Below are 26,805 nucleotides of genomic sequence, written 5' to 3'. Positions count from 1 at the left end.
CCACTAATGTGCAACAGATGCTAGAATTTAACATTTATAAATGTTTTTTATTGTTCCCCTAATTTATGCTGGACTGCTCATCACCCTGCTGAATGATGCTGTGCAGGATAACCAATCCTTCACTAATATACTGTTATCCTTATCCAAAGCTTCTAGTCTAAACTGACTTTCAGAAATACTGCAAGCAGTAAAATTCCATTTTCAGTTCCTCACCTTAATTTTCCTCTCTCTGCTCTGCTTCTCCTCTTCTTAGCCTATTCCATCTTTATAATATCCCTTCAAAACACTTCTTTGAGAAACATAATTCTCATAGGGAACTTTAAGTAGTCATTTTTCTTTTCTACAGGTGAGGGGTCCACAAACAAGGAAGTTCAGAAACTGCTGAACAACAACATAAATTCTTTTCTGACCCCTTAAATGACAACAGCCAATTGTAACTAGCCATTTTTCTGATGTACCACTGTCTGAAAAATAATTTATGGTGGAACAAATTTTATCAAAGACTTTAGTGGAAATATTTTTAGAATCCTTCTATGAAGTGACAGTGTAATCTAATCTCATAAATTCCATAGTTATCCAAAGCCTGAAGGCAGGCGGTTAAAATGGAGTACTGCAATATTACTTTGAGAAGTCTAGAATGAAATGTTGAAAGACACGGGCATTGGTGAAATTTCTTATCAGTGGTATGTTTATACCCACTTAGATTTACTGAAAAGCATGTGTGGTTATCACAGTAATTGTCTTTGTCATAACGATTGCTGTAATTGTTGTGATCGCATCTGTTATTGCCCAGCTGTAGTTGGGGATAGGTTTTATTCAGTTGACACTGTGTAATTAGGGTCTTTTTATTTCTTCTTCAGTTGGCAGTTCTGCAAGTAGTAGTGCCACAAGGAGAGATTCTCTATCTACTAGCTCTGACTTGTACAAAAGATCTAGTAGCAGCCTAGCACCCATAGGGCAGCCATTTTACAATAGTCTGGGATTTTCCTCCTCTCCAAGTCCAATAGGCATGCCTCTGCCAAGCCAAACTCCAGGACATTCACTTACGCCACCGCCATCACTTTCATCACATGGATCCTCATCCAGTTTGCATTTAGGTAAAAACAAAAAACAAAAACAAAAAACCAAATAAACACTTTTTGTTTGTATATGTGTATGTATTTCTATGTGTAAAATATATGTTGCATATGAGATGTCACATTACCTTTGCTGTTAAACAATTTCATAATGAAGAGGGGCCATTCCTGAAAATTAAAGAGCATGTTCAAATGCTCATTGATTTGACAGTGGAGGGCACTCAGCTGTTTGCGGCATTGGGCCAACAACTGTTTTTTCTTCCCTTGCAGAAGCCCAGTAGAGCCCAGTAAGTCTTACTGGTCCTTTTTTTATTATGCTTCAATAGTATGACAAGCAAAGGTGCATTGTTTTGGTTTCTTCTTCTGTGTATTATCGCCTTAAGGACATGTTAAGATAGTAATGTGTTTAACAGTGAAGTGATTTTTACTACTGCCCCTTACCATGATAAAATAGAAAAATGAGTAAAGCACTCAATGCAAAATGTATTGAAAGGTTATTTTTTTTTTTAATCAGTGAGCCAACTGCTTCGTGGCCCAGACACTTTGTCAGGAAGACAACAGTTTATCACCAGGCTGGTGGATAAAAAGAAGCACATTTGTGACAGTAGCAAAGGCTTTGTCCGTCTTGGCTCTCTGTTATCAGATTTTTATTAGGAATGATGATGGTAATCTGTTAGCAAATTTTTTTTGCTAGTTAAGTGTCATGGGAGCTCAACCTTAAAAAACAAAAAAAAAAAAAGTAAAATAAAATGTAAAAATATAGAGAAACCCACCACAGCCTACAGTATGTTTAAAAAAGAATGCCTCTAACCTGCAGCTACTTGATAATTTTTCCCTTTTTTCACTGCAAATATTTGTGGTAATTTAATTTAGGTGCAAAAATCATTAAATGAAACTGGATGGTATTTCAAGATTAAGTTGCCTGTTGCTTCAGTAACTATTCAGAGAACAGTTTTGTTCATGAAACAGGCAACATAATCCCCTGTACATCAGTTAGTACGAGCAAAACAGGGAAAAAAAAAGTAAAAGTGCTTACCAAAATAACGCTTGAAGTGAAAAATGTGTGAGTGATTTGTTTAACAAGGTTTAAAGTATATAAATATATTATATTTACAGTTCAGTATCCCCTTCACGGTTAAGTGCTGAATACCCAAAGTAAAACTGGGCATGGGGATATTTCAGCACATCTTATTTTTTTTTACTTACCTTTTTTCCTTTTTCAGGTCTACAAAGTGCACCTTTGGGCTGAGACCAAGCATGGAAAGTTTCAGCCCAAATGGAGGCTTTTGAGAAAGTTCTGAACATCTGACAATGGGGTTATCATGGAAATCTTTGTCTGTCTTTCTTACCAAAGTACTCTCACAGTAGTTTTCGTATCACTGAAAACTATAAATCAAATTTTGGAAGGCATTATCTAAAATTCAAAACATTTAAAATTTTATGTTGTTTTACATTTGATAAAAGACTTTTTTTTCAGTTCTGAGAAAATAAACTGTGAGCAATATAGAGAGTTATCTCTGTCAGCAGACATTTTAAATAATGATATAATCCATTTTGGACTGTTTGGCATTGTGAACTAAACATAATAGTTTGTTAAAGTTGTGTACTAGATCAGTGTGTAAAGGCCAGAATGTTCCGTTGTACTCTGAAAATTGACTCAACCTTGTTGGCTTCCATATGTACTACCTCTTCATCTTCCAGATGAAGTGAACCTTGACTATGGGTAAACTTCTTGCTACCTTACCAAATCAATCTGAAATTTGGAAATGGAAGTCTTAGATTTTTGTGGGTTTTTTTAGTTGTTTGGGTTTTATTTTAACATATATATCTGTGCTCTACCTTGTGTCATATCTTTGTGCAGTTACAGCCAAAGTGCACCACTGCAAAAATTTCAAGACTTTCTGCAGTTAATTGTCCTTTAAAATTTATTCCACTGTGTTGTTCAACCACTCTTGGAAACATTTGTGGGTTTTTTTTCCCCCATAGCAAATAAAAAGGCAAAACCTTCTCACCAAATGAGAAGTTAAACCTGAAATTTTGTCAGAGTGGGTATCTTAAGAAGGCTATGATTATCATGTAGTCACTTTTCAGAGTAGAACATTGTAAGTTCATGTCTGCATGCAGTTTCCATTGGTATTCTGATAATGCCTGTGAAATGCAGCTCTCCCTCCACCTTCAAAACTTCTTGTCCTTCCTGCTTATATCAACAGGTTCAGCTAAGCGTAACTACTATTTTATATGGACATCAAACTGGGTTGCTTCTGTTTCATCCACCAGAATACTAGAGCACAATGCTGGGAAAGGGTGCATGATTTATAATCCCTTTGTCAGACACCACTGTAATTTGTAGCTTAAAAGACCAATTTCCCTTTTACAAGAAATTCATGGTATTTTACTGTTTTTATCTCTTCTTACCACTGCTTTTCCAACATCCTAAAACAGGAATGTGCTAATTACTTCATTCTAGTGTCAGTTTTCCTGTATCTGAAGGGATTTGTCAGTTGTCTATAACCGCTTCTGTACCGTAATCGGTTGAAGCAGTAAGGTCATGAATTTGAACTACCCTTTCACTCCCAGGGACAAAAAACTGCAAGAGAAAGTATTTTTCTTATGTTACCAAAAGTCCTTTTAAATTGGTAGTGTTTGCATTGTTTGGTACCTTGAAGCATTTTAAAGGTTTGATGTAGGGTAGGATTTTTTAAATCTGGGCTTTTGGAGGTAATTTCTGTGCATTGCAAGCCAGGCTTCTTGTTAGTTTAGATAGATGTTGGTTTATCTTTAGAAGTGGTCATTCTTGGTAAGCATTAAAGCCTCTTGTCAAGGCAGTATGGGGAACTTTGCATTGCCTTTGCTGTGTACCTGCTCTGTAGGGCTTAAGTAAACCAGGCATAATAAGCACTTGCATTAATATGTAAAATATACATACATAATATGCATATGTGTGTCATTCTTTTTCCCATATGAAGATTGGGTTTTTTTAGCTGAGGATGAGATGGATCTACTTTTTTACAGATAAGCAAATACTTTGTAGAAAGCAAATTTAAAGTGTTCATATGCTCCTGCATATTTTACTAGAAAATAGTAATGCTCAGTGATTTAAACAGTAGTCACTGTGCAGTAAGTCTGTTTATGTCCTGGTCAGAAACAATTGGAGAAATACTTTGGTAATAAGTACTAACAGACTAATGATATCAACATAAGTATGTCTAGATCAGTTTTTAATATTTTTTTCATGTTTTCCTTTCCATGAAGTATGCTATCAGTGTTGAAGAGTTGGTAATATAACATGCTTTCTGTCCTTGAAGCTTAGTAAGGCTCTGCTGTAGATGGTCTATATACACTTAATACCTCTGTGCCTCTTCTTCCCTGTGGAGTAGCCACAGGGATTTAGGTTCAATTAAACTGTAAAACAGTTTAATATTATCCATTGCATCAGAGATCTTTGTTTTACAAGATCAGAACAATAGCTGAGTGATTATTTGAAGAATGAGCTGCACACTTTATTCCCCAATGGTTTGAAACTATGTGGCTACACTATGCTGATGCCTGGTAACAATCTTTTAAAACTTCAGTGTTGCACTGTAACTTCAATTTAGGTTAGCTACTTCACTCAGTAGGGTATGTTACCCAAGTAATTTTTAAGACCTAGGCTTACCTTTCTAGGTTGTAATCTGAATCTGTAAAATAGGTGTCCTTAGCTCTTGAAGAGCATGTGGATATTGTAGGCTCTCCAGGAGGATTTGGGTAACTAGATGTAATTCAGATTTCAGTATTTCATTTTAAAAGTTTGCATGAATGGGATCAGGTATCCTTAGTGTCCATACTAATCCACTGATAGTTTTGGACTGAGAAAGTAATGAGTACAGCATTTAAGAAAATAGTCAATTGTATGCAAAAGTAAGTCAGCATCTGTAACAATGTGCATTTATTTTGGGCACCTCACTGTTTTTCAAATCTTCACAGTTGCCACTGAGCTGTAACACTGCTGCTGTAATAAAAGATGGCATGAGAAGAAAAGCTAATTACCTATTAAAATAGTTTTTTAAAATATATAATAGTGTCCAGGGTTTTATAAGGTTAAGCTTGCTGTGTACTTTTGAAGCATGACAGGTTCTTCTAGGCACAATGGATATGTTTTCAGCCTTGCTGTGTCATGATCCTGCTTAACATGATTGTCTAAAGTAGTTTCACAGGCTAGACAGGAGTCTCCCAGTTGCAGCACATTCATCTTAAGGGATGGTTCCTGAATTAAAATTCAGAAAGGCTTGATAATCCCGAGCGTGAAATGTGAATAGAATAGAATAGGAATAGAATAGGAATAGAATAAGAATAGAATAGAATGTGCAGTTCTACTACTACACATACATAACATATTTGTTAAAAGCTACCAAGTTTCCATTTTAATTGCTGAAGAAATTGTCACATTTAATTTACACTTGCACGAAGACTTAATTACCAACAAAACCAACAACAAAAAACTCCACCAAAAAAAAGGGCAAACAAACACACACCTGAAGTAATTCCTGATTCACATGTTCAATTCCATTGCTGTGCTTGCTAATTAGAGCCGTGCAGTTTGCGAGCATACAATCGATGTTATCCTATTAATTTCTGGCACAGAATTGTGCCTGTGGTCAGTGCAGCCATAGAGGTGCTAAAACAGAGGAAAGAAACCTGCAAGACTTCCCTTGGGACAGGCTTTGCTGCCCTCTCGCGGCAGCAGTGTTACAGGAGAGCCAGGATTTCAGTCTTGTGTGTAAACAATCTAGGATGAGAAGTACCATCATTTCTGGTACATAACTTGTTCTTTAGAAGGCCATTTCTAGAAGAGGAATGCTTGTAGAGCATCACTCTGCATACTGCTTCACCTGCAGAATGTTTGAGTTCTTTTTTTCTTTTTGTATTAATATTGTGGCTCTGTCAGCTTTTTTCAAGAAATATCAATTATCTATAGAAACTAAAAGTGATACTTTAAAAACCCTTACTTTTCCTGGCTGTAAAGAATTAAGAGGCTTTAACTTAAAAGGAAACCTAGTGATTTTTAAAGGCTATTGCAGGGCATAAAGTATTTTCTTATCCTTCTACCGATTCTTGCCACTGAATTTTGAAACCCAATTGTAAAATAAATGCTAATTATTTCTATTTTAGGACATAGTCCTATACAGTGCAATAAATGTGATGCTTGGTATGTCTTGCAGAGCACTAATGTCTGATTCTGGTATTGCAATTTGACCTTTCCAACCATTAATACATTACCAGCCCACTGTAATACTGTTGTTGTTGCCTGGCCTTTTCAATACTTGGAACCAAAATAAGGCTTGGCTGGGGCACTTGCAGATTTTTTTTTTTTTTAATTAATTAATTTTGTAAGAGAGCACCATTCAAACAGCACATACTGCAACTTTTTTCCCCCTTAATTCAGATGTAGGTATTCTGTTGACTTTGTAGGGGCTTTCAGTTACTGTGTCACTTTCTAGACAGGGAAACTGAAAAGACTTTCCTTTTCTAATTCAGACTCAATCATTTTAGGGGGTTGGGTGTTTTTTTAAGTAGAGCAAGTGTTGAGTTTTCTGGGTTAGAATTGTCTTAACTGTAGTTTGGAAAGATGCGTTGCACGCTTCTCGTGATAATTGCTGTCTATTGTAAAGTGGAGGGGAGAGAAGCCTACTAAAGGAGTTCAGAATGACAATGTATGAGGAGAAATTCATGGGACTGTGAGACAATGGAAGCTGTTGAATCACTGGCAAAAAAAAGGAGTAGGGCCTAAACATAGGAAGGCAATTCTGTTTTTAAAAAGTAAAGAAAGACCAAGTGTAGTGAGTGATGAATGTTTACACAGCAAGGAGAGACCTTTATGTTTCTGAAAGAAACTTTAGTTTGCTATATCTCTGGTTGTTTTAGAACTAAGTAGAACATTCTTAGTTACCTTGTTTTGAAATCTGACATATTTAGTGCTTACAAGGGGTGTACCAGATTGAAAGCATTCAATGCTGAAGTCATCAAGTATCCTGCAGAACAGGTGCAGCATGACAAGAGACACTATGTGTGCCTCCACAAAAATGCCCTTTCACACTGTAAATTGGAAAGGTATCTCAGTAGGGACTGAAGGGTAGTTCAGATTTCATGGACTATTTTGAAGCAATTGGCTAACTTCAAGCCTACTAACAAGAGCTTGTCAGTATTACTTCTGAAGTGGAAATCTGCCCACTAAGCTAAGGCCCACCCAGTTCTAAAGTTTCTGTAAGTCTGAGTGGGTCCTCACTTTACCTGCTTTGCTATGTTCTTCTAATGACATTTCTTTTCCTGGTGCCCTTCACATAAAAATAAAAATGAGGGAAATGGTTTTATTTACAGGAAGATAAAGCTATCTAGCTCCTCCAACTGTAATGAGGTAAATATAAATAACAAGACAACGCTGTTGTTTTCTTTGGCTCCAAGGTGTATCTGTAATTCTAGTACACTTAATGTTTTACTGTTGCCTTATTTCCCTTATGGCTTTTACTGACAGAACTGCTTCCTTGTAGGAGGACTGACAAACGGTAGTGGTCGCTATATTTCTGCAGCACCTGGAGCTGAAGCAAAGTATCGCAGTGCAGCAAACACCTCCAGTCTTTTTAGCTCCACCAGCCAGCTCTTCCCTCCTTCACGCCTCCGTTACAGTAGGTCTGACATTATGCCTTCTGGACGTAGTCGATTGCTGGAAGATTTCAGAAACAATCGTTTCCCTAATCTTCAACTAAGAGACCTTGTTGGACACATTGTTGAATTTTCCCAGGACCAGCATGGTTCTAGGTAATTATTACAGTAAAGTTAATAATATTTTACTGCTTTAATATTGATAGATTGACATCAAACATTTGAATGAGCTGCTAGTCTTCTTAATATAAAGCATGCCATTAATTGGAGTCTGTGCTCTTACATTGACCTTTTTCTGCTGTAGTAAATTGCATTATAAAAGTAGTATAAATTCAGTTGCTGGTAGAAGTTCTCGGTGTAGAAATAGCCTAATATCTAGACTTGTAAACTCTAGCTTAGGTATCAAAAAAGGTGTTGATAAACAAAACAAAATATCTGGCATCTGGAAAGTAAAACCATTTTTCATTAATACATCATCAGGTACTTACTGTTATTTACATCTTTAATCCTTTTGAAAGTTCTTTAATTAAATTTTACTAAAATGTATCCTTTTATATGCAAAGGCACTAGTTTCATTTTAATACCTTTTATAAATGTTGAATATTTGCTTTAAATTTTTGAGGTGTGTCATTGAAACAGTAGTTGAAAGGTTTTCCTGTCATTTATGTAAAGCATAACTTGCCCTTTTTTCACTTAGATTTATACAGCAAAAGCTGGAGCGAGCTACTCCAGCTGAGCGCCAGATGGTATTTAATGAGATCCTGCAAGCAGCATATCAATTGATGACTGATGTGTTTGGAAATTATGTAATACAGAAGTTCTTTGAGGTAAGCATAACACTAAGAGTATGAACAGAAATGCAAATGAAATGCAGTAAAATCTGATTAAATTAAATTGGGTTTTGTTTTTTTTTTCTCAAGAACATAGCACAATTCTACTGGGCTTTTACCACAGAACCCAAGCTGATAACACTGTGCATATGTTTGGTGCTGTGTATCCCTGGTGAACTTTGGTGAATGCACAGGCTGCACGCTCAGGCTTTGCAGGTCTAATAGTATAATTTGAAGAGACTTTCAGTAGATGATAGTGATAGGACAAGGGGTAATGGTTTCAAAATGAAAGAACCTAGATTTAGATTAGATATTAGGAAGAAATCTTGCACCACAAGGGTAGTGAGACACTGGAGCAGGTTGCCCAGAGAAGTGTGGAGACTCCAACCCTGTGAGCTTTTAGGTGGCTACAGCTGTGGGGTTTGACAGTTCTCTGTGATGCTGTGTAGTTACTGGCTCCACCCAGCTGATTGTCTGGGTGATCATTTCTGTGTGGTTTCTTGTACTGTGCCATCTCAGGAACTTGCGTGGGCATCTGGAAACAGGGTTACGTGTATTGTTATCAAGCTTGTCTAGTTTCTACTCTGCTCAGTATGGAGGAGCACAGAAAGTTGTAGTGACACTGTGGAGGGAATAACATGGGCAGGACTTGGCTACTGCTCAAAACCATTGGTGGAATTATACTCTAATACAGCCAGTGTGAAAAACTATTTTGATTTTACTCTGCAAAGCCTGAGTATTTCTAGATTTCCAAAAGTGCTTATGATAAGAACAATCCTTTAAGCCACATGAAGTTAAGAAGAATCCACTTCAGCTCTTGAAAATTCCTCCCCCAGCCCCTCCTGTTACCAGTTTGTTTATTGTATGTATACAAGATGTAAGACACACTGACCCGTACAAATTTGAGATCTCAGAAAAAAATCTGATTTGAATGAATAAATTACAGTAATTTCTAATTACTTCATGTTAACATAATTTGTTTAAATAAGTGGGATATTGCACTTGCATATTCTCACAGTCAGTCAAGTATAAACTACTTAGATCTTCTCTTTTGTCTTTCAAGGTCATGCATTTGATAGCAATTATGTGACTAGAATGTGGAATATTACAGAGTGATGTATTTAGAATACCAAAAATACAAAGGGAGAAACCATCCAAGGCACACAGTGAACATTATGGAATTACTTTGGAAATTTCATGCTATAACATGTCTTCATCTGTTAACAGCATATTTATTTTCTTTTAGTTTGGAAGCCTAGATCAAAAGTTAGCCCTAGCAACACGCATTCGTGGTCATGTTCTGCCGTTAGCCCTGCAGATGTACGGTTGTCGTGTTATTCAGAAAGCACTTGAGTCAATCGCACCTGACCAGCAGGTAATTGTAAGTTAGAAGAACACTTTTTTTTTGTTATTTCTTTTTATTGCATTCATCTTTTTACTTGCTTAAAATTTTGATTGTACTTTCCATCATGGAATGCTCTAAGGACTAAAAAATTCAATTGGTGAGGTACACAAGTAAATCACTAGTGAATGTGAATATTGGGCAGGATGAAATGGATTATTGCTTTGATGGGGAAGAAAAAGAAATTGTAGTAAAAGACAAGGATAATATTTTTTTTTCCAGAATGAAATGGTGAAAGAGTTGGATGGTCATGTTCTGAAATGTGTGAAAGATCAAAACGGAAACCACGTTGTACAAAAATGCATTGAGTGTGTTCAACCCCAGTCACTCCAGTTCATCATCGACGCGTTCAAAGGACAGGTAGTGTCAGTTCATTTCCTCTTCTGTGGGGCTGCTTTGATTTGCAGGTCATTTTCCATCATTTGCATAGACAGGGTAGTTTTTGACAGCCCGTTTTTAAGTAGGAAAAAGAAGGCATGATAAAATGGAAAAGCCATTGAAAAGATAGTTCACATGCTGTAGAAAGATTAATCTGTTGCAGGTGAGATTCTAGAAGAACTTGTTTGGATGTATTATAAATACCAGTAGAGGTGTTTGACTTGAGACCAGGCTTTCCGTTTCAATTTTGTGATAGGTTGTTTGGGGTTTTGTTTTGTTTTCAGATTTCCTTTATAATTTTGCCATCATTGATACAGTAATATAAAATACCTGTTCTCTAGCATATATTTTTCATTAAAATTGCTGTTTTCTTTTGTTGCTTGTGTTGCAAGTCTTTTTTTTCAGCGTTTCCCAATTTATGTCCATCATTGTCGTAGGGTTGGGGGAAGTATCAAACGGTCACAATCATTAAGGAAATACTTTGAAGAAATGCGCTAATCTGTTCCTTACATACGGACTAGTGTTAAGTGAAGGGGGGAAGTATTTGTTCGTTTAAGGTTGGGGGGGTTGTTTTGTTTCCAGAAAAGCTGCTAATATAGGATTGATATTGTGCTGCAGGCTTGAGAATATGCTGCAGCTAAATAAAATTTTAATACCCTAAGACAAACGGATACTTTTATAGTCTTGAGAAGAATTGTAAAAGTCTTAGTGACTTGGCTGTGTTACTAAATTTTACTTTAATGGCTGGCTAAATGTATTTCTTAACAAAATCTACAATATCTTTCTCTCACATTTTACACAACAGTAATACCTGAATTATTGTACGTAATAGTAAATGGCATACCAACGGTTCTAGAGTCAAGTCCTTTTACTTCAGAAAGTGTGTTTGGGTAGATGAGATTTAGTTTCTAAACTGTAAATAGAGCCCCTTGGCTAAAACATGACTGCTTATTTATTAGACATCCATACTCAGCTCCAAGTAATTATATATGAAACGTATCAGCTAATCTGAAATGGCATATGAAAAATGCCACACTTCAGTCTTGTCATGTAACAGCATGTATATTTTCCACTTGCCTGCATGGTTTGGGTCAGTATCTAGTCAGACATGGTTCTGACCAACACTGACTCTTAAATTTTTCTGAACCGATCCCCAAAATACAAACCTGGCTTCTGGAGAAGCAAGCAGAAGAAATAAGCAAGATCTTGAATAATTACTTGCAGACTTTTTATCTGTAACAGGGAGCCTGTTGTATACACCACTGTGTGAAATCAGTGAAAAAACAGCCATAATAATTGAATTCCTTTGTCATAATATCAAAATCTCAATAGTTGAAAACTAAGTGCAAAGTTTAAAGGTTGAAGGGTGAACAAAGTGTCATACTGGCAGGCTTCCCTTTACAGCTAAGTAGGCTAAAAATACTGTGATGAAAACTTGGGTTCTTAGTTGTATAATAACTGGAGTCCTTGACACACAAGCTCTGCATTTTCATCTTTTCCTGACAACCTCTGGAGAGGGAATTCTGACACTAGCAGGCAACATTTTTTATAAAAGTAGTTGGCATGTTCAGTTCCATTTTGAACGTGATAATATTCCTGTATCTGTAAACTTCAGTTGGTTTAACTTCAGTTTGCAATCTTCTTTTAAGGTATTTGTACTTTCAACTCATCCATATGGTTGTAGAGTAATTCAGCGTATTCTGGAACATTGCACTGCTGAGCAGACTTTGCCAATCTTAGAAGAACTGCATCAGCACACAGAGCAGCTAGTGCAGGTGAGCATGTATTCCCATTGTTTTAAAAACAGTTTACATTTATTTTTTTTTCTCATAATTGATTCCTATTTCTTACTTGAAGAAATAGTTTGAATGCATTTGCCTCTTTTTAGTTTTGTAGACATTGATTGTTTTGTTTTATTTTCCTTCTATAGTTTTAATGAAAATGAATTTCGAAGTTGGGAGGCAAAGAAGATGTAAAAAGCCATTTTCTTACACTTTTGATTGCAGCTTGACTGTAGTTATAAATGCACAGATTTAGTATTTTTTTATTTATTACAAAGATTACCTTTTTGCAATTTATCTTGATTCACTCAGATGTCCTTCAGATGACTTCTGATAATGTCTAAACACAAATATATTGTTGAAATTATAGATGTTGCATACTCTTACACCAAAAGGGCATATTTTCTAAAAGAAGGCAAAAGACCTTATGCAACATAATTTTCCTGTTGTGGTCTCAGAGGAGCAAAAGAAGTGCTACAAATGGCTTTAACATTGAATCAGTTAAAATGCTGGAAGGGACTTAGTGTTCAATAGGAATTTCCACACACTAAAAGGCAAGAACTGCCTTTTGCTGCATACTCACAGTCTAGTTTTCCTCGGTGATTTCTTGCATATCCAGGTCTCTAATTAAAACATGACTGTCTTGGGGAACCAAAGATTAGGGAGATGTTACAGCTGTTAAAGAACAATAATACTAAATTTTGAGCACTTCTTTCTTAAAGAGAATAGAAGGTACTCTAGCAAAATGATGGTTTTGCAGATTGTTTACATTTGGCATGTAAATTTTGTGGTCCATGAAGTAATTCTGTATGCAATTTCTTGCATCACTTCATTTTGATAATGTTGACATTATAGTATGTTTCCTTATGTGCACAAATAGTAATTTGAAAGTGTACACCAATATACAAAAAGCTGTGTGGATTACCTGATATGAACAAAAAAGAAATTTGAAGTCATCTTATTTTCAGGATCAGTATGGAAATTACGTTATTCAACATGTACTGGAGCATGGTCGTCCTGAAGACAAGAGTAAAATAGTTTCAGAAATACGAGGAAAAGTTCTAGCTCTGAGCCAGCACAAATTTGCAAGGTATTGCACAGCCCTCATTTATTTTAAAGTTGTGGTATTGGATTGATTTATTATGTTACAATACTGTGCTGTGTGATTTGCCTTCTGAAATGCTGTATTTTTATAGCGGTGAATGGTAGTAGTATTTTTGTACTATATTGGGGAAAGGAAAGGGGAAATGCAGTTCTGTAGCAAAAGAAAGAAGATTCCAACAGTTTACTGGGTGTTTTTTGTTCATCGTGTACAAAGGCAGGGAATGGGCTCTTTAAGTTTCCATGTCAATGTCCCCAGAGTCAGGTGAAAAGCTGTCCTAGAACTTGCTTGATACACTGTTAATGATGAGCTGAGATTCCTGACTGTCTTATCTGTCCAGCCAAGCAACTGACAAGTATAAAAAGGCTTAGCTTTACAAAGTAGTAGTTCATCCTGATGAGGATTTTGTGCATTAAGAAGTCTCAAAGACTATTGTAGGAGTCCATGACTACTCTAAAATTAGAACCTTTAACTCATCCTTCGGTGCTTTTTGCTGAAGTACATATTATGTGCCTTTTGCTAAGAAAAACATGTCTTAGAATTATTCTTGGATGATTTAGTGGGACTAATCTTGTCATGAAGTACAAATTACACTATGACATCATGGGGGCATTTATTTTGAAAATTGATTGCATGCAAACTAGCAAGGTTTTATCTTTCATTGCCTAAACAGAACTCTTCATAATCCTCTCAATAGAACTTGCATAATTTCTAAAGGACAAATTTAGGATCAGTATGACTGTTGTCTTACAGTCACTGATTGCCTTTTCAGCCTCTGAGATATCTGGAGGGTCAGAGATTGCCTCTACAGAAAAATATACTTGATGCCATCTCTGATCTAGGCCTGCTTCTGAAAAGCACCTTTATTCAACAAGCAGGAAGCCTTAGATCTAGCTTTCTCTGTGTTGTGTCTTAAAAGGGCCCACAACCAAAATAGATGTGCCTGAATGCATCTACAGGGTATTTACTCTGGGCCCAGCAGAAAATCTCTCCTGCAGGAGAAAAAGTATCAGAAAATTAGTTTTGCAATCCTTTAATTCCCTCAATCATTACAGACTTGATTTGGAAATCAGGATTTGATGTGTTTACAGTGTGCTCTCTGTTTTAAGGCTCGAACTGTTCAGATAAAGTTAAAATTGCTGCTTAGTAGAATGTTACATCTGAAGTCCCAGGATGCATTTGGTTTGGTTTATTTTTCAGCAATGTGGTAGAAAAATGTGTAACTCACGCTTCTCGTGCTGAAAGAGCTTTACTTATTGATGAGGTCTGTTGCCAGAATGATGGTCCTCACAGTGCCTTATACACCATGATGAAGGACCAGTATGCCAACTATGTTGTTCAGAAGATGATTGATATGGCTGAACCTGCTCAGAGGAAGATAATAATGCACAAGGTATACTTCTATATTTTTTTGTTGGTCCAGAATATACTGTAGTAATTTTTCTGCTAGGATACATTCCTTCTAGAGTAAAACTCACCACTTCTATAGCCTGGAACATGACTTATAAACACTAAATTCAGGAGCACCTAATAAAGCAGAATATATTCAGGTTCAGAAGTTGTGTTTCATCCTCTTTGTGCCAGCTTGTCAGTGAAAATGTAGTATCTGCCATCTTTATAATTGAAGAAATTTGGGTTTCTCTTTTTACTTGCTGGTTGCTGGTGTAAATCCATTCTGGTTTTTCTTACAGATTCGACCCCACATCACAACTCTGCGTAAATACACCTATGGCAAACACATTCTGGCCAAGCTGGAAAAGTATTACCTGAAGAACACTGCTGATCTGGGGCCAATTGGTGGACCACCCAATGGGATGCTGTAAAAGAGGAAAAGAAATTGAAGACAAACATTGCATTGTGAATGATCAAAACGTACAACTTAACTATAAATGTTCTGATTTTTTTTAATCTATTTATTGACTTTGTTTATCCATTTGTAAAATTTTTATTCTTGTGTATATTTTTGGGGAGTGAATTGTTAAAAAAAAAAAAGCATAAAAAAGTATCTCCAGCCCTGATCCGGAGACCTATCAGATTGGATGGCTGGCAAAGCACAGAATGCCTGTATATGATGTAATTGTATCAAAATAGCTGTCACATATTTTTTAAATTTTTACCTTGTAAAGTCACTGAAATAGTTTTTAAGGGGAAAAAAGTACAGTATTCTTTTAATACACTGGCTTGCAATATGGTAGGTCTGCCCAGCATCACAGCACAACAGGTTTATAGAGTTGTATATAGAATTAATCTTCCCCCCCCTTTTGTGTGAAGTCTTTTATACCAGATTACAATTGATCAGCTGCATAAACCTTATTTAACATGTTGAAAAGTTAAGTTGTGCTTTGGTGGTTCACAACATACTATCCAAATAACAAACGGCATGGCAGAGTTTGACGCAGGGAGCGACGCGAGGATGGAAACTTGGAAAGCCTCGCATCCACCCCTTGCCGTGGAGACAGGTTCTTTGAAACGGTGCCCTAAGGTTTTCTCTAGCAATGTATTAAAAAAAATATGTATATACTTATATATTTAATTGTTGTACAAGGCAGAGGGAATAAAATGACAGTGGTATTTCCACTGAGGTACAGTACACTGTTGGAAAAGGAGTGAAACCTGTATTAACTTCAGTCAGTTTTACAATGCAGGAAGAGTAGAGATTTGTATTTTTTTATTTTGCATATAGAATCGTAAGGATTTGAAAGTGTTGAGCCTTTCTTTTGCTTTCTGTAGATGCAAAAAAAATAGGTATTGGTGAAGAGAAAAGGGGCCACTGAAAAGTAAACTTGATAGCTCAACATTTAAGCATGATTGACTAAGTATTCAGATAGCCTTTTTTTTTGCTTCCTATAAATATATGCATTGTATACGTGTAGTTACTAGGTGTAAGTTTACAGTTTGAAAACAAATCTCTTGTTTCGATGTTTATTACAAGCCTTGCTAATTTAGTAGTGATGCTTACCTTGGTTGTACAGATGTACATTTGTAAACCTTCATGCTGTAAATGTAATTTGTTTTACCCCTTTTTGGGACAGAAATTTACATTTTAGTGTATATTCATATCCCCAGTTCCCTCTTCTCCCCCTGGCATATAGTGTTGTATAATGTAAATTTATTCCAGCAAATCAGGAGTGATTTTTTTAAATTCTATCTTTATATGGTTTCACAGATATGAACTGTCTTTCTTTTTATCTATTGTCAGAAAGGTTATGTTTTGTTTATAACATAGCTGTCAATTCTGTTAATATGGACACTTTGGGAAATCAGTCTGTTCAAATTTTAAGTTGGGATAATGAGCATAGTAAGAAATGGACTGAAATATTTGGTTATCACAGAAACCAATGCTTCTTCCATCTTAATAAATGTGGCATGATTTTTTTTTGTACAGAAGAGTACTGTATTTTTGAATAGCCTTCTCCCAGCGTAAAGCAAATATGTATGATACTGTCAATTCTTTTCTCTGGACATATGACATTGTAACAGTAACATAAAGATGATGTACATTTACAAGCGGCCTTATGTACATTTCCCAATGATCTTTTTAAGGCAGAATTGTGACCATATGTGTATAATTAAAATCCTTTTTAATCCTTTGCCTATGGAAATATTTTGGAAAAAGCTTACTTTGTATATTCAGTTTCTGAAAGATAAAGAAAGTGCTTTGTATGTTGTTGAAGCAAGTATTTTGTGTAAAGCATTCATTTAGATGGCTTAAACCTGAAGTTTTGATCAGCAAGATGGTTTGAAAAGAACATCTTGAGCATTGATCAAATAGAAGGCTGTTATGGTAGGGCTCTGATCAAGAGGAAAGAAACCAGTAGTGGTGTAAACGTGTGTAAGGAGTTCTGTCTGTTGCTCTTTATGCCAGGTATGCATAAATCATGTTAAAGCATACATCTGAGGGCTGCTTGTTTTTGTGGCAGCGTGAGCTCATCAACAGGCAAATGGGAAAGCTTCTTGTGTCCTTGCAGTTTCTGAATCTCATTTAGTGCCTGCACTAAGTGGTGTAGTAGGCCTAATTATTTTTAGTAAGCACAATTCTAATTGACAAATAGTTTTTGTATGGCAGTTTACAAAATTTCTCTTGGAGGTATAAGTTCTGTCACTGGAGCTACAGTTCTCCCAAAAGGAGGATTTTTGGCCCACTTCCTGGGATGCATGAATTCTCCTCTTTGCCCTGTGTACAGATGCCCTGTGTTGTAACCACAGAGGTGACATTCCCTTCAATGTAAGACAGTAAGTGATGCTTTGGGGGATGTCCAGACAGAAACTAGTAATGTCCCGGTATTTTGTCCCTGTAGCACTCATGCCACGGTTGAATTTCAACAGTCCTGTAGCTATCATCCTTAGTGCTTTCAGTATCTTGAACATGATCTTCCACTTGCTCTCCTAAAATAATTTTGCACATATTTTATTGAGGAACATGAAAATCACTGGTTTTCCTTTCAACTATTTCAGGCTTTGGGTAGAACCACTAAAGCTTTTGCTCAAGTATTGCTTTTTGATATAGATTGTTTATGGACCAGTTTGATTAGGTTTGACTCCAGGTGGCTCATATTGAATAATGTAACGTTCACATGTCTATACTGTAAAAATCAAAATGAAAATGTGTGAATAACACTGTGAAATACATCTGGTCTTGTGTTTTTCCTGCAGGAAACCAGCCATTCCTTCACATTCTCAGTTCCATGACTTGTCTGCTCCCTGTGGAGCTCAGCTCTCAAAAATGTAACTCATTTCTAGAGATCTGATGGGCATCAGTCTATTATTGAAGAATCCTGTATTGGATCCTTAAGTTTCCAGAGGCTGATTTTTGAGCAGCTAAACTTTTATCTGGTCTTACAAAAAAACCCCAACATCTTTACCAGTGTATAGTTAGGGCCTACAGCCTGATGAGAGTTTCTTTATACACCACTGGATCCAGGATGAGCCTTTGAGCATTTAAACCAAACCAAACCAAACCAGGTTGGAAGAGACCTTCAAGATCATCGCGCCCAACCCATCAACCAATCCAACCCACCCAAACACCTAACCCATGGCACCAAGTACCCCATCAAGTCTCCTCCTGAACACCTCCAATGACGGCGACTCCACCACCTCCTTGGGCAGCCCATTCCAATGGGCAATCACTCTCTCTGTGTAGAACTTCTTCCTAACATCCAACCTGAACCTCCCCTGGCACAGCCTGAGACTGTGTCCTCTTGTTCTGGTACTGGCTGCCTGGGAGAAGAGACCATCATCAGCCTGTCTACAACCTCCCTTCAGGTAGTTGTAGAGAGTGATAAGGTCACCCCTGAGTCTCCTCTTTTCCAGGCTGAGCAGCCCCAGCTCCCTCAGTCTTTCCTCATAAGGCTTGTGTTCCAAACCCCTCACCAACTTGGTTGCCCTTCTCTGGACTCGTTCCAGCAAGTCAACATCCTTCCTAAACTGAGGGGCCCAGAACTGGACACAGTACTCGAGGTGTGGCCTAACCAGTGCAGTGTACAGGGGCAAAATGACCTCCCTGCTCCTGCTGGCCACACTGTTCCTGATGCAAGCCAGGATGCCAGTGGCCCTCTTGGCTGCCTGGGCACACTGCAGGCTCATGTTCAGCCTACCATCAGCCAGTACCCCCAGGTCCCTCTCTGCCTGGCCGCTCTCCAGCCACTCTGACCCCAGCCTGTAGCTCTGCATGGGGTTGTTGTGGCCAATGTGCAGAACCCGGCACTTGGATGTGTTAAATCTCATGCTGTTGGACTCTGCCCATCTGTCCAGCCTATCGAGGTCCCTCTGCAGAGCCTCTCTACCCTCCAGCAGATCAACTCCTGCCCCCAGCTTGGTGTCGTCAACAAATTTACTGATGATGGACTCAATGCCCTCATCCAGATCATCAATAAAGATGTTAAAGAGCACAGGGCCCAGCACTGATCCTTGGGGCACACCACTAGTGACTGGCCGCCAGCTGGATGTGGCACCATTCACCACCACTCTCTGGGCTTGGCCCTCCAGCCAGTTCCTAACCCAGCTCAGAGTGCTGCTGTCCAAGCCATGGGCTGACAGCTTGGTCAGGAGTTTGCTATGGGGGATGGTGTCAAAGGCCTTGCTGAGGTCCAGGTAGACTACATCCACAGGCCTCCCCACATCCACCAGGCGGGTCACCTGATCATAGAAGGAGATCAGGTTGGTCAGGCAGGACCTGCCCTTCCTAAATCCGTGCTGGCTGGGCCTGATCCCTTGGCCATCCTTTAAGTGCTGTGTGATTGCACTCAGGATGACCTGTTCCATGATCTTGCCTGGCACTGAGGTCAGGCTGACAGGCCTATAATTCCCTGGCTCATCCAACCGGCCCTTCTTGTGGATGGGCACCACGTTGGCCAGCTTCCAGTCCTCTGGGACCTCTGCAGTGAGCCAGGACTGCTGGAAAATTATGGGTAGTGGCTTGGCCAGCTCATCTGCCAGCTCTCTCAGCACCCTAGCATGAATCCCATTAGGTCCCATGGACATGTGGGGATCCAAGCTGCTGAGGAGAATTCCAACCACCTCCTCATGGAACATAGGGAAACTGTGCAGCTCCCTGGCTCCTTCTGCCAGCTCTGCAGGCCAGCTGTCTGGAAGACATTCTGTCCTTTTAGTAAAAATTGAGGCAAAGAAGGTGTTAAGTATCTCTGCCTTTTCCTCATCCCTTGATACAACATTTCCCTCCATGTCAACCAAGGAGTGGAGGCTGTCCTTTCCCTTCCCCTTGCTATTAATATATTTATAGAAGGACTTTTTGTTGTCCTTCACAGTAGAGGCCAGTTTAAGCTCCAAATGTGCTTTTGCCTCCCTAATTCTCTTCCTACAAGACCTAGCAACATCCTTAAACATTCCGTGGGTTGCCTTCCCTCTCTTCCAAAGGTGATACACCCTCTTTTTTTCCCTTAGTTCTATTAAAAGTTCATTAACCATCCAGGCTGGCCGTCTGCCCCGGCTGCTCATCTTCCGGCACATTGGCACAGCCTGTCCCTGAGCCTTCAACAATTCTTTCTTGAAGTAGGTCCAGCTCTCCTGGACCCCTTTATTATTAAGGGCTTTATCCCAAGGAACCCTCTGAATTAGTTCCTTGAGTAACCTGAAGTCTGCCCTCCAGAAGTCCAGAGTGGAGGTCTTCTTGCTACTCTTGAGAGGGCTGAGATGTCAGCTGTCTGCAGCATCCTTGGATCCACACTCATTTCTGTAACTGCCTGGGATTTTTTTTCAAAAATGCTTTTTAGCCGAAGGTGTGAAGCAAAGCGGTTTGTCTGTCTGCAGAGGAAGTGAGTCTGCTTTAGGGTATTAAAATAACTCACCTAAGTGGCCCCTTATGGACAGAACAATGTTAACACTATTGCCTCCATTGCTGCCTGCTAGATCCACTGATAGATTTTCATCAGTGTGGGGAAGATTGGGGTTTCTGAGATCATTATGAGTAGATGCTTTAGAGTGCTGGTGGAGATCCAGAAACCAGCTTAGTCGCTTTTCCTCCTGCTCTAAGGAACAAGCATCTGAGGTGATGCTTGTGACTTTGCTGGGTAGTGGCATGGTAGTTAGGTTGATCTGTCAATCGGTTTTGTTCCATGAGAATGATGTTCAGCATATCAGTAAACAGTGGGGTGACAACAACTCTCACCATGCTCTTCAGGGAAGTAAAGCTGAGAGAACAATTTCAAAAGCATTTTGTGATCTAGTGACTGGTTGTTAAAATTGCAGATTGTGTAAGTCATGCATCTGGGGAAAAAAACCAGTGCCAGCTCTACAGAACAGTGACCTGCTCCTGAATGATTATGCTCAGGTGCTGCCATACTCTGGTGCTTAATTTTGTACAGAGAATGGTGGCTGGTGATGCTGTATCCCAAGAGTTGCAGATGGTTCCAAAGCTTTGTTCAGTGATGAGGTAGTTCTGCGTTGCTCCTTAAGGAAGGAAAGGAAAGGAACCATGTGCTGTAAATTATCTCAGCTGTCCCAGCCCTGGTCCACAGCCCATGAGAGAGTGGCAGGAGCATCTATCAGTTAAAACCACATGCACTGTGGTAGCACTTGATGTGATCCCAAGATCTCATCAGTCTACAGGCAACAGTGATGTTTTGGTGAATGTATGCTACAGGCAATGCTTGGCTCTGCCTGAAGAGCTTCAATTTGAAGTACTTTCCATGGTTGTAAATGTCAGAAACGCTCACAGGCACTGTCTGTGCCCAAAGATTGCCAATTCAAGCATCTCTTGGCTTGGGGATGAGGAAACTTGGTTCCTGTCAGGGCTCTGCTTTGTTCCCCAAGGGGCAGAATGCAAAATTGGGATAGAAATATTTTGAAGAACTTAGCAAATATAAATCCTGCCACCCAGGAAGAGGCAATTTGAGTGATGCTGCAGGATAACCCTGGGGTATCAGTGCTTCTGTGTGGCAGGGCAGAGCAGACCAGACCTCCCTCACTCCATCAAAAGAAGGGGTTAGAAACCAGCAGTGTTGTTGCAGAAAGACCAGATCACCTCCTCCCACGTGGAAAAGGTGGATATCAAGTGTTGATGGCACTCCAGAGTCAGTACAGAACATGGGTGTCGTAGGGTTGGTTATAGGTTGGACTCGATGATCCTCGAGGTCCTTTCCAACCTAAGTGATACTGTGTGATACTGTGGGTTGGAAGGGAAAGGCCGTGCCTTCTCCTCCCCCCGGAAAGTGAAGAAAAAAAAACTCACAGCTGAATTAGCAAAGCAGTGGGTGCTGTATATTTACAAAGCAATATAGGATATGCAGGGGAATATACAGAATTTACAATATTTACAATATATACAAAAATATACAATAAAGTAGCACAGAAATAAGAGTTCCCCCCTCTGCTGAGGGGGTTCCCCACCTCTGCTCCCCCTTCTCTCCCCCTTTCCCCAGAGAGGGTTAGAAAGAGAGAAAGAGAGAAAAAAAATTAAAAGCAGTTATGTGTTAATTGGAAAGCGGTTAATACAGGCCTTGCAGTTTATCAGTTTCAAGGTCAAGCCTGGCCGAAAGCCCAGAAGCTGTGGGCCGCAAGCCACCGAAGGAGGGGGAAGACAGACTGACCAGAAAAGTGCAGGAATGCCCAGGATACTCTGCTGCTCTCCCAGTTCAGAAGGTGCTTCCTCCCAATCTACCAATGAAATTAGTTTAGATCCGTCTTTCGTTTACAAACATCTGACCGCAATATTCTCTTTCTTAAGGGGACAGCCTCAAACGGTCACAATGGGCTTTTCCCTGCTAGCACAGTGCCCAGATTAAGGAGAGGAGGTGACTGCTTTATCCAGTAGAGTGAACCAAAGCCCAATGTTTCAGATCAAGTTTCAGATTAAGTTTCAGATCATGGAGGCTATCAGGAAGCTACTGCCCTCCAGCAGGGAAGACCAAGCTTAACCAAACTGCTGGTATTCCTCAGTGAGGTGGTGCAGGAGTGTTTCCTCTGTCAGCCCTTCAGAAAGAGCTTGCCCCTTTTGTGTGCTGGCTCTGTGGTTAGGGAACTCCGCCAGCAAACTGGATGCTTGAATTAGTTTCCTTTATCAGCCTCGGGGTTTTGAACCCACTTCCCTCACTTCACAGGAGTATGTCCTAACCACAAGGAGCTAGGTGGGTTAACTTTCTGCTCCTGAATTTGGGCTGGGCTTTTAGCACAGCTTGAGCCATTCCTTCCATCACAAACAGCACAAGATGGAACATGACTCCTAAAGCACGCAGGTGGGAGTGGATAGTTCTGCTTTCAAGATCCTCATCTCCACCTCAATTCTTCCCAGACTCAATGCAAAATACATCTTGGGAGCAGCATTCCCCCATCATTAAAAAATTGGAAATGCTCCAGAGGCTTTTTATATAGCAGCTGCAATGTAGAAAAACCTATTCTAAAGCCTTTCATCATTCCTTTAGAATGAACACAAGAATAAAATGGTCACCCTTTCACTAGCATTAGTACTCTGGGCACAAGAGGCCTTTTGCCTCTTTTTCTTGCACAATATGCCCTTCCACCCCCCCCCCCCCCAAGTCCTTAAGCATATATCTGCAAACAAGAGTCAGGGGTAGGTGACACATCTGATGTACTAGATCATAGGGACAAACCCCTTACTAAGCTGAGCAGTCCTAGCAAACCTAGTTCAAGCTTAAGACCTGCCTGGAGGGTTCAGATTTCCTGGCAGCTGCACAGGACCACAACCCTTCCCCAGCTCAGCTGTGGATCTTCTCCCAGCCAAGCCTAAGAGGGACAGAGCAGGAGACAAACCTTCCCCAGCACAAGAGTGTTAGAGTGGTGGAGGCTGCTCAGGGAACCTACCCTGCTTATGACAAGGCAGGTTCATATGGACAATGAGTCTCTTCACCCAGAAAGTACCAGAAACCCATAAGCAACTTCTCATAAATCAGTGGTTAAAAGGAGCAGGGAGGGAAGAGAAGGGTTTGTTGGGGGTGGGACTGAGAATGGCTTTGTATTGCAGTATAGATGCAAGATGGGATGAGAGATGGAGAAACAAAACAGACAGACACACACACCTGCTCAAAGCTACTGTAACTACCATGTAATAAACAACTGTAATAACTCTTTGAATTTTAAATACTGGAGAAGGGGAGTGGGGAAGGGAGGAGGAGCACCTTGGGAACCAAATGCTATCTTTAAAAAAATAATAATAGTAGTAGTAAGACATCATTATGCACAGCAAACTTTCGCTCCAGGCCTCCCATTATGGTATAGCTTATTTCACAATCACCTAAAAAAAAAAAAAATATCAAACTTCAAAAAGGATACAAAAAAGCAGGGGAAAAAAGCAATTAAAATGTCTCTGTTCACCATGGCAGAGTTAGTGCTGTTCAGAGTGGGGCAGACAGCATGCACATATGTCACACAGAGCTTAAATGCAAGGTAAAACCCCAGTTCTCTTTCTTCCCCATAGTCATGGAGGTCAGCACTGAAGAAACCTATTCCACTGCCCAACCTGAGTTACAGACCTGGCTACCCTACTTAATATGCCACACCCTCCTTTCTTCCAGTTCCTTATCCATGTGTGTCCCTTCCTGTGGACCCTGCTCTCCTCCCTCTGGCCATGCACCTTGTCTCACACCTGGGCAGATATTCCCATGGTGGTGGTTAATCAGTAGTAATGTGTGCTGATGGGCAGACAGCTCAAGCAAAGCTTGGTATCTGCTCCAGCCTTGAACCAGCTCCATCCTTGTGGCACAGAAGCATAAACCTGCCTGAAGTAGGGGTTACACCAACCCCACTCCCAGGTGGGAAACAACAGGAGCTGGGTAAAGGTGTTCTCCTAATGAATGCATGAGAAGGTCCAGAATGCAGGATAAGGCAGGATGGGTGGAGAATCAATAGATGAATCAACACTATGACAACAAGGGCTGAGAAACACTTGTTCTGCCTGGAGGGACGTAGCAGTGGAGTGAGACAGCTCTGAGACAGACAATATCTGCAGAAATGGGTAAGTGGCCTCAAAATGCTAAATGAAGGATGATAATTAAAGAAAGATGCATCCTTTTGGTTAATCAGGAAGAAAGCCTGTATGTTATATCATATCAAATTCACACCACAGTCATGGCTGATAGCAAGAGTAAATGATAAAACCTGAAGGTAACCTGAGAGCAGGACTCCTCAGACCTGCAGTGAGTCTGGACTCCAGATCACATCAGCTTGATTTAAAAAAAAAAAAAATTTAAAAAATTTTAAAATCAGTATTTTTCACAACACTGCAAATATTCCTTCTAACCATCAGCTACTGAAATTGAACTAAAACCTCTGATGCAGCCTAGCCCTGCTCTCACGACTGATCTGCCACAGCATCTGCTTCTCCCAAGACCACAGCTCTTTTGCATCTGTAGGCGTATGAAACCTGCTTTGGCAGAATTCCTGGAGCTGTACGTGCTTACTCAGATTCTCCATCCAGCAGAAACGCCTAACCCAAGTGTGACCGTTTGAGGCGGTGCCTTTAACAAAGGGACACCATGGCTGAATGTTTTGTGAACAAGACAGGTCTAAACTAAATTCATTGGTGGAGAAGCAGAGCACTGCCTTAAGTTTTGATTCCCAGTGAGACCGGTCTCACTCAGTCTTGCACTTTCTCCCCCTCCTTCTGCAGCTCACAACTTCTGGGCTTTCAGCCAGACTGACCTTGGAACTGATAACTGCAAGGCCTGTACTAACTGCTTTTAATTAACAATTATCCCTTTTCTCTCTTTCTAACCCCCTCTGGGGAAAAAGGGGAGAGAAGGAGGTACGGGGGGGGGGGGGGGGGGGAAACCCTTCCTCCTGACGGGGGAAGGGAATCTCATTCTGTGTCACTTTGTTGTATATTTCTGTGTATATATTGTAAATATTGTAAATTCTGTATATTCCCCTGCATTTCCTAAACTGCTTTGTAAATACAGCACACAATCCTTTGCTAATCCGGCTGTGGGGTTTTTTTTCCTTTCAATTTTCTTCCCTTTACTTGCGGGGGGGGGGGAAAGAAGGTTTGAGGCCTTCCCCTCAACCCTTGACACCAAGTCACCAGGCTGCTTAAAAGTGACATTGTTGAAGCACAGAGTTAACATATTTTATGTGGACTGAATCCTTAGATGAGCTAAAACTCTTTTCTCCTTCATTTGGAACTTTTTAACCAGGTGTACAGCTTTGGTTCATGCAAAAACTGATAGCTAACTTCAAGAGCACATTGTTTGTATGGTCAGAGAGAAACAGGCATCCCACAAGGAGAGATTTTACTAAAGTTTTATGTGACTTATTTGAGCATCCAGGAGCCTCTATCACAAACCAGGAGAGTAAAGGACTACACAGAGAAAATACAGGAGTCCTTTGATAAGAGATTATATCTCATTTAACCCAGAGTCCTCACCTCTCCAAGGGTCTCGGTGGCACTGCCAGAGCCAGCTGTGGGATTAAAACTATAAATATTTTTATTCTCACAGCAGTCACCAAAGCACTAAAAAAGGCACTGAGTATTATGGCTTCTGTTTTGCAGGACAGCAGGCAGCTATAAACAGTCCAACATCTCACCCACAGTCAGAGGGTTTGCAGCTTAAGCATCCAACCTGCAAGTCTTGGTGTCAGCGTTCCCTGGTGAATGCACTGAAGAAAGCTCCCATCCTTTGTAGGATCACAGGACTTGATGGAACCCCCCTCAGAAGAGCCAAACTGGCTGCCAGACAGGTCAGTACATACCAAGTAGGGGTTGCTGTGGAGATAGAGAGACTCTGTCATCCCTGTGTTTCTTCCCTTTTCTCCAAAGCTCCCAGCAGCAGCAGCAGCATCCTGTCTGTGTGTTCCTGGGAATTGTGATACCCTTCTCTCCACACTCATTTTCATTCCAGGGCAAACCCCATTCTGTGCTCAAATTATTTAGGGTCACAAAGGTTGAAGGATCCCACACTGCAAACCAGTGTTAGTCACTGCAAGGGAGTTGTCCTGAGTTAACCACATGGGTAAGTGAATCACAGAAATGCAGGAGAGTCTCTGCCTGGGCAAGGAAAAAAAAAACAAACAAACCAATAAAAGTGGTTATTCAGATAAGTGCTTTCAGAAATACTTGCCTACTCCATAAATCCTGAGACTAGTGGGCTAGAATTGTTGAATAGTGAAAGCACCAGCAGAATAACTCATTAAG

The 26,805-nt window shown here is 39.8% G+C and overlaps 1 protein-coding gene across 8 annotated transcripts in view; it reads left to right on the top strand.

Moving 5' to 3' along the window:
* PUM2 (pumilio RNA binding family member 2) overlaps nucleotides 1-16,796 on the top strand; it is a 124,750-nt gene extending 107,954 nt beyond the window's left edge. For 4 of the 8 annotated variants that reach the window (XM_068161323.1, XM_068161320.1, XM_068161319.1 and 1 more), the window contains 9 exons: nucleotides 861-1,097; nucleotides 7,601-7,868; nucleotides 8,410-8,539; nucleotides 9,789-9,923; nucleotides 10,167-10,304; nucleotides 11,972-12,097; nucleotides 13,072-13,193; nucleotides 14,406-14,598; nucleotides 14,897-16,796. In XM_068161323.1, the coding sequence (XP_068017424.1) occupies nucleotides 861-1,097; nucleotides 7,601-7,868; nucleotides 8,410-8,539; nucleotides 9,789-9,923; nucleotides 10,167-10,304; nucleotides 11,972-12,097; nucleotides 13,072-13,193; nucleotides 14,406-14,598; nucleotides 14,897-15,028 (1,481 nt within the window). In that variant the 3' untranslated portion in view covers nucleotides 15,029-16,796. The remainder of the gene's footprint in view (nucleotides 1-860; nucleotides 1,098-7,600; nucleotides 7,869-8,409; nucleotides 8,540-9,788; nucleotides 9,924-10,166; nucleotides 10,305-11,971; nucleotides 12,098-13,071; nucleotides 13,194-14,405; nucleotides 14,599-14,896) is intronic. The other 4 variants (XM_068161322.1, XM_068161321.1, XM_068161326.1 and 1 more) reach the window with 3 other exon arrangements.
* The last annotated feature ends 10,009 nt before the right edge of the window (nucleotides 16,797-26,805 follow it).

Source organism: Melanerpes formicivorus, unplaced genomic scaffold (assembly GCF_026170545.1).
Source record: "Melanerpes formicivorus ecotype bairdi unplaced genomic scaffold, bMelFor1.0.p_v2 SCAF_57, whole genome shotgun sequence".
Taxonomy (NCBI): Eukaryota; Metazoa; Chordata; class Aves; order Piciformes; family Picidae; genus Melanerpes; species Melanerpes formicivorus.
Note: the sequence above shows the minus strand (reverse complement) of the source record. Positions and strands in the feature narration are given on the sequence as shown.